General features: G+C 45.5%; 1 protein-coding gene and 1 long non-coding RNA gene across 2 annotated transcripts in view; both read left to right on the top strand.

The window, feature by feature from the left end:
• LOC131482948 (uncharacterized) overlaps positions 1-16,570 on the top strand; it is a 64,078-nt gene that overhangs the window by 6,681 nt on the left and 40,827 nt on the right. Inside the window, exon 2 of the long non-coding RNA XR_009247415.1 lies at positions 11,578-11,767. This is a non-coding gene — a long non-coding RNA (uncharacterized LOC131482948). The remainder of the gene's footprint in view (positions 1-11,577; positions 11,768-16,570) is intronic.
• On the top strand, positions 14,433-15,329 carry LOC101520340 (gem-associated protein 8). Its single transcript, XM_012927133.3, is given in 3 exon segments — positions 14,433-14,623; positions 14,625-14,781; positions 14,783-15,329. Coding segments are annotated over 3 exon segments (729 nt in total). The 3' UTR covers positions 15,164-15,329.

Below are 16,570 nucleotides of genomic sequence, written 5' to 3'. Positions count from 1 at the left end.
CACCCGCATGGGAGACCCGGAAGAGGTTCCTGGTTCCCGGCTTCGGATCAGCGCGCACCGGCCAGTTGTGGCTCACTTGGGGAGTGAATCATCGGATGGAAGATTTTCCTCTCTGTCTCTCCTCCTCTGTGTATATCTGGCTGTAATAAGATGAATAAATCTTAAAAAAAAAAAAAGCTTTGGGATGTCCTCAGCTGCTTTCCTAGGCCACAGGCAGGGAGCTGGATGGGAAGCAGGGCCACTGGGATTAGAACCGGCACCCATATGGGTTCCTGGCTCGCTCCCATTCAAAGCGAGGACTTTAACCACTACACAATTGCGCCGGACCCAGTATTGATTTAAAAAATTTTTTTTTTTGTGGGCATAAAAAAAAACCAACAAGATTCAGTTAAAAACATGCACATACAGGTTGAATATTTCTTATTCAAAATGCTTGGGCCCAGAAGTGTTTCAGATTTAGAATGTTTTTCAAAACTTGGGGTTGTGTGCCTATACATAATGAGATATCTTGGGGATAGGACCCAAGTAAAGGCATGAAATTGGTTTATGTTTCCTGTCTTAACACTTACCCTGAAGGTAATTTTGCACAATACTGTCAGTATGTGTGTGTTTTAATTGGGGCCCATGCCATGAGAACTGTTGTGGAATTTTCTATTTGTGTCGTTGTGTTGGCTCTTAAAACAGTTTAGGATTCGGGAGCATTTTGGGTTTTTAGATGAGAGAGGCCCAACCTGTGATACATTATAAGGTAGAATGTTCCTCATTACTTAGTTGCTCCGTGAGTAAGCTGCTCCGGTCGACCGATTTGGAGACTGAGATGAACAAACACATTTACTGTGATAGAGGAACCCAGGATCTGGTGAGGATGCAAAGAAAGAAATTTCCAGACTGTAGCCTTCTGCAGCTCCATGACTCTGGTTTTGCTTTAGGTTTTAGTTGCCAGGGAGAAGTGAGGTTCAAACCACAGCTGTCAGCACTTGAGAGCCATCCTGTTTGTGCTGTTGGGCACCAGGGCCTATGTTGGGCCCCAAGTATTACACTCTTGCTGTCTTTCTCCATAGCAATGAGCGTGGGCTCAACAAACATTTCCAATACCAGATGTGAGGCCCTGTGTACGAGATGAGGATGCCGGGATGAGTGAGTGTGCTTGCTGTAGCACAAAGTAATCAGCATTTACATTCCTGGAGTCCCTTCCAGGTGCCGTATCACACGCTTCTCACATGTACCAAATGACCAAGTCCTTAGCCTGGTGAGCTGCTGATGTTATCTGTATGTTTCAAACAGGTTTCTCTGAGGATACAGAGAGGTGAGGCAGCAATGTCACACAACTAGAAAGTGAATGATCAGAGAGATCTAACCCAGGAAAGTGTTTGGAAGAGCACAACCCAAGAGCCCAGCTTAGACAGAACCATCTTGATAGCAACGAGCATCAGCAGTGACAACGGTTCCAATCAGAAGTCACATCTCTGTGGGATCATGCTAGGCTTGACTCGACTACAAATGACTCTCCCATTTTTCATAAGATGATTGCAAAGAAGCAACTACTGGAGGGGATCAGCTTGAACAGAGAAAGTGTTTTTTGCTTGTTTTTTAGATTTATTTATTTGAAAGACAAACACATCCAGAGTGGATGAGGGGGAGAAGTGGCAGAAAGAGATTTTTCATCTTTTGGTTCACTTCACCAAATGGTTGCAATTGGTGGGACTGAATCAAGCTGAAAGCAGGAGCCAGAACCTCCGTATGGGTCTCTCACATGAGTGGCAGGAGCCCAAGCACTAGGGCCATCTTCTGCTGCCCTCCCAGGGGCATTAACAGGGAGCTGGATTGGAACGGCCAGGTGGAACAGCCAGGAATTGAACCAGTGCCATCTGACATGCCAAGCACTGTAGACAGTGGGCTTACCCACTATGCTACCATGCTGGCCACTGGACTTATGAGTTGGGCTTCAGCTCTACCACTTGTTGGGCACCTTGGCTAGGTCACCTCGCCTGTTTCAACTTACTTGTCAAGTGGGGGTAGTGCCAACCACACAGATTTGTGTAGGCATATTTGCCATGCTTAATAAATGAGGTTAGGGACTGGCATTGTGGGCAGCAGATGAAACTGTTACTTGTCATTCTGGCAACTCATACCAAAGCTCTGGCTTGAGTCCCACTGCTCTGCTTCCACTCCAGCTCCTGCTAATGTGCCTGGAAAGCAGCACACAAGATGGCCCAAGTATTTACCCCTTGTTACCCATAGTGGAAGACTTGGAAAGAGAATTTCTGTTTCTCTCTGTCTCACTCTGTATTTCAAATAAAATAAATGTGTAAATACACACATACACACACGACTAGTGTTATTGCATAGAGAATAAAGCTGCTGCCTGTGACACCAGCATCCCATATGGGTCCTGATTCATGGCCTCGGTGCTCCACTTCTGTTTCAGCTCCTGGGAAAAGCAGCAGAAGATGGCCCAAGTGTTTGGGCCTCTGCAGCCCTCGTGGATCACCTAGATGTAACTCCTGGCTCCTATCTGTGGCCTGGCTCAGCCCTATCCATTGCAGCCATTTGGGGACTGAACCAGAAAGTGAAAGATCTCTTTCTCTTCCTCTCTCACCCTCTGCCTTTCTCTTTTTGTAACTGCCTTTCAATAATAAAGAATATAAGTCTTAAGAAAAGAAAAGACACCTGCATCCCATATGGAAGTGCCTGGGTTCAGTTCTCAGCTCTGGTTCCTGGCTGTAGCTTTCCTGCCAATGCAGATCTTGGAGGCAGCAAGTGATGACAATAAGTAAATATTTTAAAATTTGAAAAAAAAAAAAGGAACGCAAATAATGCTTGCTATAAAAGTGAGGTCCCTACCTGGGGTCTACCCTAGGGCTCCTTGCGGTTTTCACAAATAGGACGGCCAACAGCTTTGTGTGAGTGAACTGTGAGATTGTTACGTTGTGCGTGCAGACTTAGTGGAGGGATAGAAAACAGTCTGCCCTAACATTAAATGCACGGGGACTTCGAGGATAAAACAGTTCAATGACAGCAAGCTATAAGGACTTAAAAAGTGCTGGGTCACAGTTTAGGTGGGAGAGAAAATGATGTGACCTAGAAAGTGTGCTGATGACACAGAAAGCTTCTCCTGTGAAAACAGAATCCTGAGCTCATGGATATTCAAGAGAAGATAGAAGAAAATTGTTTCTGAACTGGGAGAGAGGAAAAAGAAAACCTCAGTATTTCTAAATAAGTTTCAAAATGTCTTTCTAAAATAAGAGGTTAGATACTAAATGTAGACCCTGAATTATTTTATCTACAGCCTTAAGAATTTCTGTGTTGGGGCTGGCCTTGTGGCCCAGTGAGTGAAGCTGCTGCAGTGCCAGCAACCCATAACAGTGCCAGTTCAAGTCCCAGCAGCTTCTCTTGGGGTCCAGCTCCCTGCGAATGCACCTGGGAATGCAGCAAACGATGGCACAAGTCCTTGGACCTGTGTACCCACATTGCAGACTCGGAAGAAGCTCCTGGCTCCTGGCTCCTGGCTTCAGCCTGACCCAGCCCTGGCATTACTGCCACTTGTAGAGTGAATCAGCAGATGGAAGACCTCTCTCTATCAGATAAATAAGTAAATCTTTTTTTAAAAAATCAAATTCTGTTTGATTTCCCTGCCCCTTTCCCTTCTTCCGGGAAAACTCCAAGAACGCTTCTAAACTACCATCCTAATTTAAATTGCTGGCTTACCCTACAAATGTAGAGCTATCTTGACAGAATGCTAATGGTGATTAATTTAGTATTCTTTTATTGCCTTATGGTTGTATAGGTCTATGCGGTATTTCATAAAGAAAATAACAAAGCAATTTGCAAATATAAAGCCTTGATACTTAATTTTAATTTCTGTGTTTCAAAATCACGGCAAAACAAGGCAGGCTGTTCAATACTATAATAAATTCAGGATCTATCTAGAAAGGCCCCAGAAGCTGCTCCTATGTCCTAAAGCATTTGCCTACATTGAGTTTCTTCTTGAAAAGCAACTCTTTCAGGCATGACGGGAAAAATCAAGGGCATCTGCCTGGAGTGTGAGGTCCCCAGCTCCGACTAAGGCCTGACAGTGCAATTTCTCTCCAGCTCTGCTCCCTGACTGCATGCTGGCACTGTAAAATAAGACTTGGCAGGAGTGTTTACAACACAGCGATTGGCAGCTCTTCACATCAGGGTTGCTTGCATTATCCTGTCTGCCTCTACCTGTCCAAATAACTCCCCGTGCTTGTACTGGGTTACCAAAAGTAGTTACCTGCTAGATTATTCTGAAGATTTCATGAGAGAAAGTAGGCAGAGCAGCCAGCCCTGCTGGGGTGTTTGTGTATGTGAGTAAGTAACTCACACTCAACAGTGTAAACAAACAAGTAAGCACATGGTTATAGCAAGAAGCTAGTTTCCTCCACAGCCTGGGCCTCTGTTCCAGTCCTTGTCCTGAAAGGTAAACTGTTTCTCTAATTTTTATAGACATGCCCTGCCTGTATGCGTACCAGTGTACATTTGTGTATGCGCATGTACGTATGTATTTGCCAAACGGTCACATGTCACAACAATGACTGCTGTATGCAGATAGATGGATAGATAATCTTGTAAGGGGGAGCAGTATTGTGGTGTGGTGGATTAAGCCTTTTGTTTGTAAAACCAATATCCCAAACTGGAGTGCCAGTTTGAGTCCCAGTTGCTGTATTTCTAATCCAGCTAATGTGCTTGGAAGGCAGTGGCAGGTGATCCAAATATCTCATCTCTAGCTACTCACATGGCAGACCTAGACGGAGTTCTGGGCTCCTAGCATCAGCCCCAGCCTGGCTCAACGCTAGTCTAATCTCTCTCTCTCTCTCTCTTTTTCTCTCTCCCTCCCCCTCCCTCTTTTCCCCTTCACACACTCACACACACACTACCTTACAAGTAAATAAAGATAAGTCTTAGAAAAGATAGCAGGCCACTGACTTCTATTAGGCTCTTGTACTGAACCTAACACACCAAACCAATATCCAGTTAATTACAGCAGCTGAGCCTTTGTTAATTGCAAGAGAGTTTGCAGCCAATTAACTAATTAAATGATCCCGACCCTTTATTTTCATTCTTTTATAAATGTTGATGGATCATGTTGTTGATGTGAGGTCTCAGAATCTGTTGTGAGTTGGGGGGTTATTTGTTCTCAAATTATTTTTGATTTGTTTAATTTTTGTTTATTCAAACCCCACAGATTTTATTGCCTGTGAAATTTTCCTTTAAAATATATGAATGCATAAATTATATATATGTATATCAGAAATTATCCTAAATGGGCTTATATAGATCTAACTTAATATCTTTCAGAACTGTGCATTATTAACATTTTTGGATGTGCCATGATTATTTACATGGTCTCTATACATACCATTGAAGTTATTTCTCATTTCTTGCAAAACAAATGATGGTCATGGGATAAGGTTATCTTCTGTTCCTAAACCTGAGTTTATGAGTGGGCTCAATTCCTGGACATGGAACTAGCAGGCGAATAAGTGGAGGCATGTTAAGTGTTGGTTTGATCGATACATTGCCTTCTAGAGATCATGACAATTTAATCTGCAGGTCTTAGCCTTGTGAGTACTTGAGTGCCACCACCACAAGACATCGTCTGACTTTTTAATCTGTGTCATTTGACAGTTTTTGACACCTTAGGGACGTAAATGGCCCTCACGGTATTGATAGAGAAATTTGGGTGCAGGGGCAGCACCCTACTTTCCAGGGTGCACACAAAGCAAACAGTGAGAATGTGGGTAGGTGTTTGGCCTGTTAAGATGCAGTTTGGAGCTCTCTGTCTCATGTTACTGGACCTGGTTTTAAATTCTGGCTCTTTGCCAATTCCAGCTTCCTGCTAAGGCGCACTCTGTGAGGCACAAGGTGAAGACTCAAGTGCCTGGATCCTTACCATCCGCGTAGAAGATGTGGATTGGGTTCACAGCTGTTGGCCATGGTGGGCATTGAGGAATCAACAAAGTTATGCAAAGTGTGTCTGCGTGTGTGTGTGTGTGTGCACGTGCACGCACGCGCTCTCCTGTATCTCTACATCTCAACTGGTGACTTTTTAAAAATAAAAAAATAAAAATGACAGGTCCAGACAGCCTGGTGCCATCAGCCCTGCCAGGAAGTAGGGAGGGACCTGAGGGCCCATCCCTCAAGAGGCTGGCCTGGCAGCCTCTTTGTCTTCTTTGCTTTCCTGGCATGCAATTTCTCAGGAACAGGGAGGACTGAGAGGGTGTGAAGTGTAAGTGCCAGGGGAAGCTTCAGTACAGCCCGTTCTCTTTCACACGCTAGCGGTGGCTTTCAGAAGTGCAGATGCCTCCTGACTCTTCAGAACTTTGGGGCTGAATATTTCTCAGAGTTCCTGAGCTAACAGCACTGGGAGACCAGTTAGAAATGTGTATCTGGGGACTCTTCAAACACCTAGGGGATCAGACCCTCTAGGGTGAGACCCAGTAGCCTGGGGTTTCTTTACAAGTTCCCTCTCACAGCAAATCAGGTAAAACTGAAGCACAATCAAATTTGAGAGCCACTGACTACAGAACAAAGTCTGCTGCAGCTTTGGTATCCATGGCGCCTCTGACTCTGGTGTCCTAGCCCACCTTTACTGCTTAACTCCCTTACTTTCTCCTCTCTTGTTCGTGGGCAGGTGGAACTTCTAGCTGACTTTCAAGTACTACTAGAACAACAGACACTTGCTTGAGTTGCGTTTCTGGAGGCTCCCTTGCACTTGTATCTCCACTTATGGGGCATGCACATTGGTGAAGTGTGCACATTGGTGAATTGCATCCTTCGAAGGAAACAGCATGCCTACTCTTCCCCCACTCCTCTCTTGCACTGGCTGGAATCCTGAGGTGGTGGTTTGGGATCATGCAAACAGACACAGATAGCTCAGGTAAAGAAGGACTTGGAGCGTGGCCTAGTGGCTAAGGTCCTCGCCTTGATCCCATATGGCCGCTGGTTCTAATCCCGGCAGCTCCACTTCCCATCCAGCTCCCTGCTTGTGGCCTGGGAAAGCAGAGGAGGACGGCCCAATGCATTGGGACCCTGCACCCACGTGGGAGACCCGGAGGAGGTTCCAGGTTCCCAGCTTCGGATCAGCGCACCGGCCTGTTGCGGCTCACTTGGGGAGTGAATCATCGGACGGAGGATCTTCCTCTCTGTCTCTCCTCCTCTGTGTATATCTGGCTGTAATAAGATGAATAAATCTTTAAAAAAAAAAAGAAAAAAAGAAGGACTTGGGATTCCTAACATCTCAGGGTCACCATGGGAACCAAAGAATACATAGGACAGCTCCAGTTACAGAAGAGAAGAAACTTTTATTTTCTTGTGGTCCTTGCTGTTTCAGGTCTGCGTTGAGCTTGCTGACCCCTCCACCCTCCCTTATACAGCGCCTTTCAGTGGGCAGTCCTCCATCTACCTGACAACATCCCTGCCTTCCTCTCAAGGACTAAGTCAAATGCGGCCCCTTACCCCGATCCTAGGAGAGCTGCTGCTGCTGCTTTCCTGGGCTGCTCATTCCCTCAAAGGATTGCCACCTCCGGGTTCAGTTTTTCCCCTGCAGTCTAGAGCTCTGAGGCAGCAGCTGGGTGTGAGCATTCTGGAACATTCCCTTAGTCTGGCTCCCTGTCTGACATGTGGACGATACCAACACATGTGTTTTCACTGGCAGTTTAAGTCAGCATTTGCTTTTTCTCATGCGGAATGGGGCTCCGATGTCTACTCTGAGAGTTCAGAAGGCATGTGTAATCTGAACTGGTAGCCTGAAATCCTTTTCCTCTCCCTACAGTAGCTGTGGACCAAGCAGACTAAGGCTGGCTACAGGCAGGTGTGTTGGAGACAGACTTGAGGGTGTTAGGGATATGGTGAAAACTGTAAATCAGGAGAAACTGTTTTATGATTTCTCTGCATAACCCATTAAGCCCAGGTCCATGCTGGGCCTGAAGAGTGTGTGACTGCTTCAAGGTCAAGGCTTGTGGGAAGCTGTGACACAGGAAGTCCTTTCTGAAAAGGCCACTCGATCATTACATCCCAAGTTTCATGCCCTCAAGAGCCTTTTGCCTCCTCAGAACAATGTTTGTTCTGTGGGACCAAGCCAAAGCAGAACATGCTGACCTTTATTCTGACTCAGAACTAGATGTCCAAAGCAACATGCTGTCAACCAAATGGGCACTCCCTGTGTCTCTGCAAACAAGTCATTCTCATGAATATTCCAGTAGGCCATCAAATATTTATTGGGTATCAGCTTTGTCACAGGCTCTATACAAGGGAGTGAACCAGCTCCTGTTCCTGCCCCCACCTATTGGAACTCCTTGAGCACACGTGTGAACCAGTCATAATGCTAGTTCAGGGTTTTCCAAAGTGAGGCCTGGGGATGCCTGGGGACCCTTGCGTTTATATATTCTGGAGAACAGCAGCTTTGTCAGATGTGTGGTTTGCCAATATTTTCTCTGAATGTTACTGTCCTCTTCACAGCATCTTTGTCAGAGCCAAAGATTTTCACTTTGATCCACATTATCCACTTTCTTATCTGGATCACGTTTTGATGTCAACTCTAGGAATTTTTGATGTCAAGTCTAGGAATTCTAGCTGACATTTTCCTGAAGGTTTCATTGTTTTGTATTGTGTTCTAGACCTTGGTCCATTTCCAGTTAATCTTGTGTGTCAGGTATGAGCCTAGGTTGGGGTTTAAATTTGTTGATTGGTGTTGCCATGGCTTGAGTGTAGCCCCCAAATTCCATACCTGGGACATGTAGTCCACAGATTTTCTATGTGAGTGATATTTGAGAGGTGGATTAGAGGTATGTGATTGAATAGTGTAGGCTCCACCTTTATGAATGGACTTATCCATCCATGGATTAGTGGATTGTGGGATTAATTAGTGGATTATTGGTTGAGGAGTGGCTTGGTTGCACTGTGGATATCCCTTCCCACAGGTTCAATCTGACCAAGTCCCATGCTGCAGTATGATATGGCAAGAGGCCCCTTGCCAGACACTGGGCTGATGCCGGCTCCATGTACTTGGGCTTTTGAACTATGAGCTAAATAAAATTTTTTTCTTTATAAATTACTCAGTCTGTGATATTCAGCTCCAGTAGAAGAAACCAGGACAAGACAATTACCAGTTATTTTTGAGGAATCCTGGGAATAAAGATGTGAGAAATTCTACAGTATGTGCAAAGTGCTATGGGAAGATTAAATTTGAGTTAGGTATTCCTGGAAGACTTCCCAGAAGTGGCAGCATGAGTCCTACTTTGGAGGGTGAATAGGGTTCTATCAAGCAGAAATTTTCTTTTCTCTGGTCTTCCATAGCTAGTGAGGCTAATTTTTAAAGGGCTGTGGAAAAAAGGAGTAAGGAATCGGGCAGATCTTGGTTGAAATCCTTCTTCATTACTTGTGTACCTACTTTCCCTAAGCCTCAGTTTTGCTTTCTTTTTGGATTTTCTTTGAATGAGAAGAGAGTGAGCTTCCATCTGCTAGTTCAGCCCCCAAACTCCTCATTGAGAGTACCAGAGCCCAGGGTTGAGACCTCAGTTCAGGTTTCGCATGTGGGTAGTAGAAACCCAGCTACCTGAGCCATCTTCATTGCCTCCAGCATCTGTTTACACAGGGAAGGCTGGAGTTAGGAGTTGGAGCCAGGAATTGAACCCCCCCCCCTCCCCAGCACTCTGATGTGGGAGGTGGGCATCTTAACAGGCTAAATAAATGCCTGTTTCCAACTCAGTTTTTCTTTTGTGTAAACCAGAGGCTATAGTGATTTCTTGTCATGGAAATTGTGTTGGTCACATGAGATAAGTGTGTAAGCTGGCAGGCACAGCACTTTGCTCAGGTCGGCTGGGAGTGGATGGAGGTTACCTTTCTTCCTGCCCTGGTTTCCTTTGCCTTTCTCCAGGGCATGCAGTTAGGACTTCCCCTTTGATGCTCAGGCCATGCAGGTCTTCTTTCTCAGTCTCCTCCCCATCTTGTCAACATGAGTGGTTCACAAACCCAAGCTGTTCTCAACTGTCACAATGCCAACACTCAATCTTGAATCCCAGAAGGCGTCTGAAAACACAGGTTGCTGGATCCCAGTCTGACAGCTTCTGACTTAGTGAGTTTGGGGTAGAATTGGATTTTCCAGTAGGTTTCCAAGTGATGTCCAGTGCTTCTGCTGCAGGAACCACACGGGAAAGTACCCCTCTCCCTGGTTTTTGCTTTGATTTCCACATATTGTGTGGAAAGAATGAAAATGGTCACATTCTCAATCTGATTAGGTTTAAAAGGAAGGGGTTTGTTGAGTTTGCTTTTCAAAACTCATAGACCCTTAAAGATTTGTTTAGGATTTATGTATGTATTGTTTGTGGGGGTTTTTGCCCCTCCCTCCATACCCCATTTGTGTTTTTTAAGAGTCAGAGAAAAACAGCCACAGACAAGGACAGCTCTCACCCACTGATTCACATCCCAAATTCCAGCAACAGCCAGGAAAACTCAATCTGGGTCTCTGGCATGGATGGCAGGGAGCTAAACATTTAGGCTATCCAGTGCTGCTTTCAGTGTGCATTAGAAGGAATCTGGAACTAGGACTGAATCTGGGACACAAACCCTACTTTTCTGGTAGAGAATGTGAGGTTCCCACCTTCAGTACTGCTCCCACTAGGCCAAGTGCTCACCCCTGTCTAACCTTTCATCATGATTTTAAAAATATAAAATGAATCAGCATAACCATTTTGAAGTGTAGAGTTCAGTAGGATTATGTGTACAAGAGGGACTCAAAAAGTTCATAAACAATTGAAGTATTTTATAACTTTTTTTTTCCTGAACTTTTTGAAGGCCCCTGCATTCAAGGATGCCCAAGTCTTGCTTCTGTCCTCTTCTCTTGGTATTAAATCCACTCCTGGCAACAAGGAGGATGTGTTGTGGATACAACCTTTCTGTCTTTGACAAAACCAATGACAGTACTAACTTGGAAACACTACACACAAAGACCAGAACTAGGATGGCTGGGAGGAGAAAGCTCAAGTACGTTGCTAGAATGGAGTCATCTATCAAAGAACATCCAGTTTACCCCAGAATGGCCAGAATGCCTTGGGAACGGGCAAAAGGTGGTGGCGTGGAAAGCACAGTGTCAAAAGCACTGGGGGGCTCGGCAGCGTGGCCTAGTGGCTAAGGTCTTCGCCTTGATCCCATATGGCTGCTGGTTCTAATCCCGGCGGCTCCACTTCCTCTCTATCTCTCCTCCTCTCAGTATATCTGACTTTGTAATAAAAATAAAATAAATCTTAAAAAAAAAAAAGATTTAAAGAATTAAAAAAAAAAAAAAGCACTGGGGTTGATTGAGAGTGTTTGTCACATGATGGTTTTGCCCTAGGCCATCAGCCCCACCCTAAGACACCACCAGGGGATTTAATCCCTGGGAAACTTGAGTCAGAGTGTTCTAGATTTAGTGACCAGAGTGACAGCAAAGCAGAAGGGCGGGAGATTGAGCTAGCATAGTTAATCAAAGGCTTTGCCCTGAGTGATGGCTTCCCAGGCTACTCCAGCTCTGGAGTGTTCACATCAAGGCTTAGCCATGGTCCTCTGTGTTCACAGGCAATGGAGCAGATCATGAAGACGTTGAACCAGCCCAGAGGCAAGACCTGTAGTCACGACTCCTGGGGCTTCTCCATGAAAAATTTGATGAACCCTCCACCCAGACCTGCCATGAAGCGCTTCAGCTACCAAACCCTCTCCTTGTACGTAATGCTTCCTTCCCATCACCATTGCCCTCTGGAATAAAGAGGTAAGAGATCAAGCAGAGGAATCTGGAGAAGCAGCGCTTTGGATGGTTCATGTGTGTGCCAATCAAGGTGGGCTTACAGAATGCACTCTCAGTCTAGGCAGGGGGTGGTGGCTGCTGTGGGTGGACTTGCGTGGGATTGCTTCTAGGCAGGATGTGTCAGATTCTTAGGGCATCCTCGAAGTGCCCTGCAGTTCCCTAAGAAGTACTGAACAGCTGACTGGGGCTCTTGGACTTGTCTTGAAGTATTTTTCCCTCGACCCCTTCTGGCCTGCACTTGCAGGCACCTTTTTCCTCATACGTGGAGGTAATTCCTCCTCTTTCTTCCAGATTCATCTGGAAGATGAATATCCAGTTTTCCAGGAGGTCCTCCCTGGACCCCAGTCTCCTGTTTGGGTTCAGGGATTCTGGGGTGTTTCCCTTGCTACCCTCCCATTCCCACCCCACCACCATGCACTCTCCCCATGCCCTTTACAAAGCTGGGTCTGCTGCCTCTGGATGAAGATGCTCACCTCCTCCCAGCAGCCTAGCTGGAGAGCTGAACAGGAACATCCCAGCAGCTTCTGCCTTCCCAGTCTCAGGACAAAGCACTGGCTAATTGGGCGGAGAGCTGGACTGGATAGGAGTGAATCAGTTCAGACCTTTGAATTACACTTCAGAACTCAGCAGAAGGCAGAGTGAACTGGCTGGAAAAGAACAAGGGAAAGACGGGGTAATTATTAAAACACTCTGTGCCTCTGAGCTTAGGCTACCTACTAGAGCTGGGCTCACTGAGGCTCTTCTGAACACTGGGGAAATTGAACTTGAACTTTGCAAAGGAAAATCAGGGTCAAGGCAACATTTCAATCTTAGAATTCAGTACCAGATGCTGGGATCTGTCAGGATGGGAGTGCGGAGCGTCCAGATGGGCCCAGTCGCAGTCCGTATGATACGCAAAACAGACATTGCTTACTCAGGGCCTTTGACTGTGTCTGGAGATACTTATGATTCTTAATGGGAAACACACAGTATGCAAGATTCTGGAGCTGTGAGTGGACACGTGCCTGGAGCTCAATCAGGTACCCTCACCCACACCTCAAAGAAAAAGTAAGTTACCCAGGAAGTAAGGATGTGTGGAAGGCTGGCTGAAAGGGGTAACAGTCCCAGGAGACCCGTGTTCCCATTGCAGGGGTGGCCATGGTGCCAAGGCAGATTCCAGGATCCCAGGAGCAAGGGTCAGTGCCTCAAATAAGAACCCCAGGAGGCAGGTGGCATATTGAGAAATCACATTATGGCAAACTAAGGGGAATTATAGAGAGAAGGAGGAAAAGTCTACAAACGGTGTAGTCTTAAGGAAATGGAGGCTCTACTCCTTTTGGGGACCTTTGAGAAGCAAAGAGCATTATTCCAGCCTTTATCCATTGAGTTGGCCCCAGTTACTGTGATGTTGCAGTCTTCTGGCCCTCACATCTGCGTGGGCTGAGCAGATCCCTGAGGAAGGGCCCAAGCAGTAAGAACAACTGGCCAGTGCCCTGTGGCTGAGTGGTTGTAATGGACACTGAGAGCATCACCTCCTGCTGCTACCCTGCTTCTCTCTGCTGTTTTATCTTTTATTTTTTTTAACCACCATATATCTTTCTATCTCAGATATATACCTCAGTACTTCATTTTTTGTGTTGCTACTGTAAGTGACATTGTGTTTTTAATTTCAGATTACACTTGTCTATTGCTGGTATATAGGCAAGTGAGACTTTCTGTGTATGAACCTTGTATTCGGCACTCTTGTGTAATTATTCCATTTCAGGATGTTTTGTATTTTTTGTGTGTTTGTTTTGCAGTTCTTTTTTTTTTTGTATGAGCAATCATATCATCTATGTACAAGGACCATTCTTATTTCTTTCTTCCCAGTCTGTGTGCATTTTATTTCATTTCTTGTCTTACTGCTTAGGTATGAATTTCAGTATAATGTTGGAAAGGAGAGGTGAGGGGAATAGTCTTGCTTGGTTGTTGATGTGACCAGAAAGCTTGTAGTTTTTCACCATAAAGTATTGGAGTTAACTGTGTTCTTAGACTTGACTGGCTAATATTCTGTCAAGGATTTTTGGATTTTTGTTCATGAGTGATTCTGAGCTATAGTTTTTGTTTACTTTTGGGGAGAAATGTCTTTTTTTTTAATAGGATAATTCTGGGCTCTTAGGATGAGCTGGGAAGTGTTCTCTAGTTTCTAGCTTCTGAAGGAGATGATAGCAAGTCAGAATATTTCTCCTCTAAATGTTAGGTAGAACTCATCTGAGCTTAGTTATTGATTGCATTCCTTTAGTCGATATTCTCATTATCTGTTTCCTCTTGACAGATTGTGTTTCCTGAGGAACTGGTCCACTTTATCTAAATTTATCAAACCTGTGGGCATGATGTTATCTACATTGTTCGTTTACTGTTCTTTTAATGTTCAAGAGTTCTGTGGTGATGTCCTCTCCTGTTGATTTTAGGTATTTCTGTTTTTCCTCCCCCTGCCTTTTCTTAAATTTAAGATTTACTTATTTTTGAGTCGTCCCAGCAACTATCTCCTCTTCGTTTCCCCTTTGGTCTCCCCACTGAAAAACAGAGCCCCTGCTCACTCAGCGCCTGGGATTTGAAGCAGCGCGCCCACGAGGCTCTGCACTTATTTGGACTTTGACAATCAGAGATGATGGCAGAGGTGTCAGCATCAAAAGCTCCTAGTTCGTGGTATTCTCACCCAGTATATGCAATATACTGGCGACATTATCATCAGGCAATGGTTTGGATGCGAAGCCACCAGAATGCCTACAGGAAGGCAGTGTGGTCCTATTTCAGCTCTCTGTGGTACTTTGCTCCTGGAGTTCAGCCCCAAAGTGCTTACTGGGGAGGCTGGGTACCCGCAGTTCTCCTATGACCATTGAATGGCCTCGCAGGACTTCCACTGCAGTGATCCACATTTTACAAGTTACAGGCAACTTCCTTATGACAGCAGTAGGAGCCAGGCCTCCTAAGGAGAAGAACAAAGCGTGGGAAGAGGAGGAGGAAGAGGGTGAGACTGAGTCAGACAGGGAGGTAGAATGTGACCTGAGCAATATGGAAATCACCCAGGAGCTGCGCCAGTGCTTTGTAACGACTGATCAGCACAGAGCAGAACGATAGCGGCAAGACAGCGGCAACAGCAGCTGGATGCAGCACCTGGATGACTATGTGAATGCTGACCATGACCTCTACTACTCGCACCGGCCAGTAGAGCCCCCAGTGGAAAGGCCTGGCAAGCGGCATCAGGCCGAGATGAAACTGCTGTACGGGGAGGCTGCCGCCAAGATCCAAGCCATGGAGGTGGCTGTGCAGCTGAGCTTTGACAAATACTGTGACAGGAAGCTGTCCAAGTACTGGCCGGTCATTCCCCTCAAGTTCTGAGCCTGGGTCGCAGGGATGCCAGGTGGGTGCCTGCTGAACAGAGTCCCCAGCCTCACACACTCCCCACCCCTTCATTTTGAATACCCTCTCTTCATCTCTGCTCCTATACATCCTTAGGGAAGGGCATTAGACTGAGTCCATGCTTAGTCACCAAAGTCCCCATGGGCGAGCACTGGGTGACTGTCACCCGACTAGAAGTCAGTAGGATGTTTACTGTTGCCAGCAGGAGAAATGTTGTCTGGAAACAAAGTGATGCTTTCACATAATAAGGATTGATGGCATTGTTGACAACAGCACTCCATTCATTAAAGGTCTTTTCCCAGAGACCAAGAAAAAGAAAAGGATTTACTTATTTTTATTGAAAAGACAGATCAATTTACAGAGAAAAGGAGAGACAGAAACACCCTCCAACCGCTGGTTCACTCCCCAAGTAGCCACAATAACTAGAGCTGAGCCCATCTAAAACCAGGAGCCAGTAGCAGTTTCAGGGTCCCAAGACTTTGGACCATCCTCAACTGCTTTCCCAAGCCACAAGGAGGATGCTAGATGGGAAGCAGAGCAGCCAGGATACAAACCGGTGACAAGATGGAATCCTGGTGCATGCAAGGTGAGGATTTAGACACTAAGCCATTGCACCAAGTCCCCTCTTTTTCTCTTTCTTTTTAGAAAAATTATTTTATTTGTTTGAAGTGTATAATTACAGAGAGAGAGAACGAGAGAGTTCTTCCATCTGCTGGATCACTCCCCAAGCAGCTGCATCAACCTGGGATGGGCCAGGCCAAAGCTAGGAGCCAGGAATTCCATCTGGGTGTCACCCGTGAGTAGCAGGGACCCACACACTCAGATTGTTGTCTGCTGCTTTCCCAGTTAAATAAGCAGGTACCTGGGTCAGAAGGAGAGCATTTGCACTTGAACTCAGCCTCTGCTCGGATATGCCAGTGTTGCAGGCAGGCATTTAACGTGCTGGGCCCAGTGCTGGCCCTATTACTGGTGAATGTTCCATCTGAGATTGAGAAGAATGTGTATTCTCTTGTAGGATGATGTGGTCTATAGATGCTAATCATATCTAGTTGATACATGGTGCCGCTCAGTCCAGCTCTGTCCTTACTGATTTTCTGCGTGCTGGGTTTGTCCATTTGTGATAGTGGCATATTGCAGTCTCCAGATAAAAATGATAGTTCCATTTATTTTATCTTGTATTCCTATCAGTTTTTGCTGTATGCGTTTTGAAATTTTGTTAAGTGCATATATGTTATGGATTGTTATGGAGAATTGGCCCCTTTTATGTCACATGCTGCCCTTCTTTCTTCCTGGTCATTTTCCCTACAGAAAAATCTGCTCTGGCTAGTATTTTTTGTTTGTTTACTTTTCTGTCTGATATTAATATAGATGCTTCAGCTTTTTTTT

Source organism: Ochotona princeps, chromosome 22, assembly GCF_030435755.1.
Source record: "Ochotona princeps isolate mOchPri1 chromosome 22, mOchPri1.hap1, whole genome shotgun sequence".
NCBI lineage: Eukaryota > Metazoa > Chordata > Mammalia > Lagomorpha > Ochotonidae > Ochotona > Ochotona princeps.
Note: the sequence above shows the minus strand (reverse complement) of the source record. Positions and strands in the feature narration are given on the sequence as shown.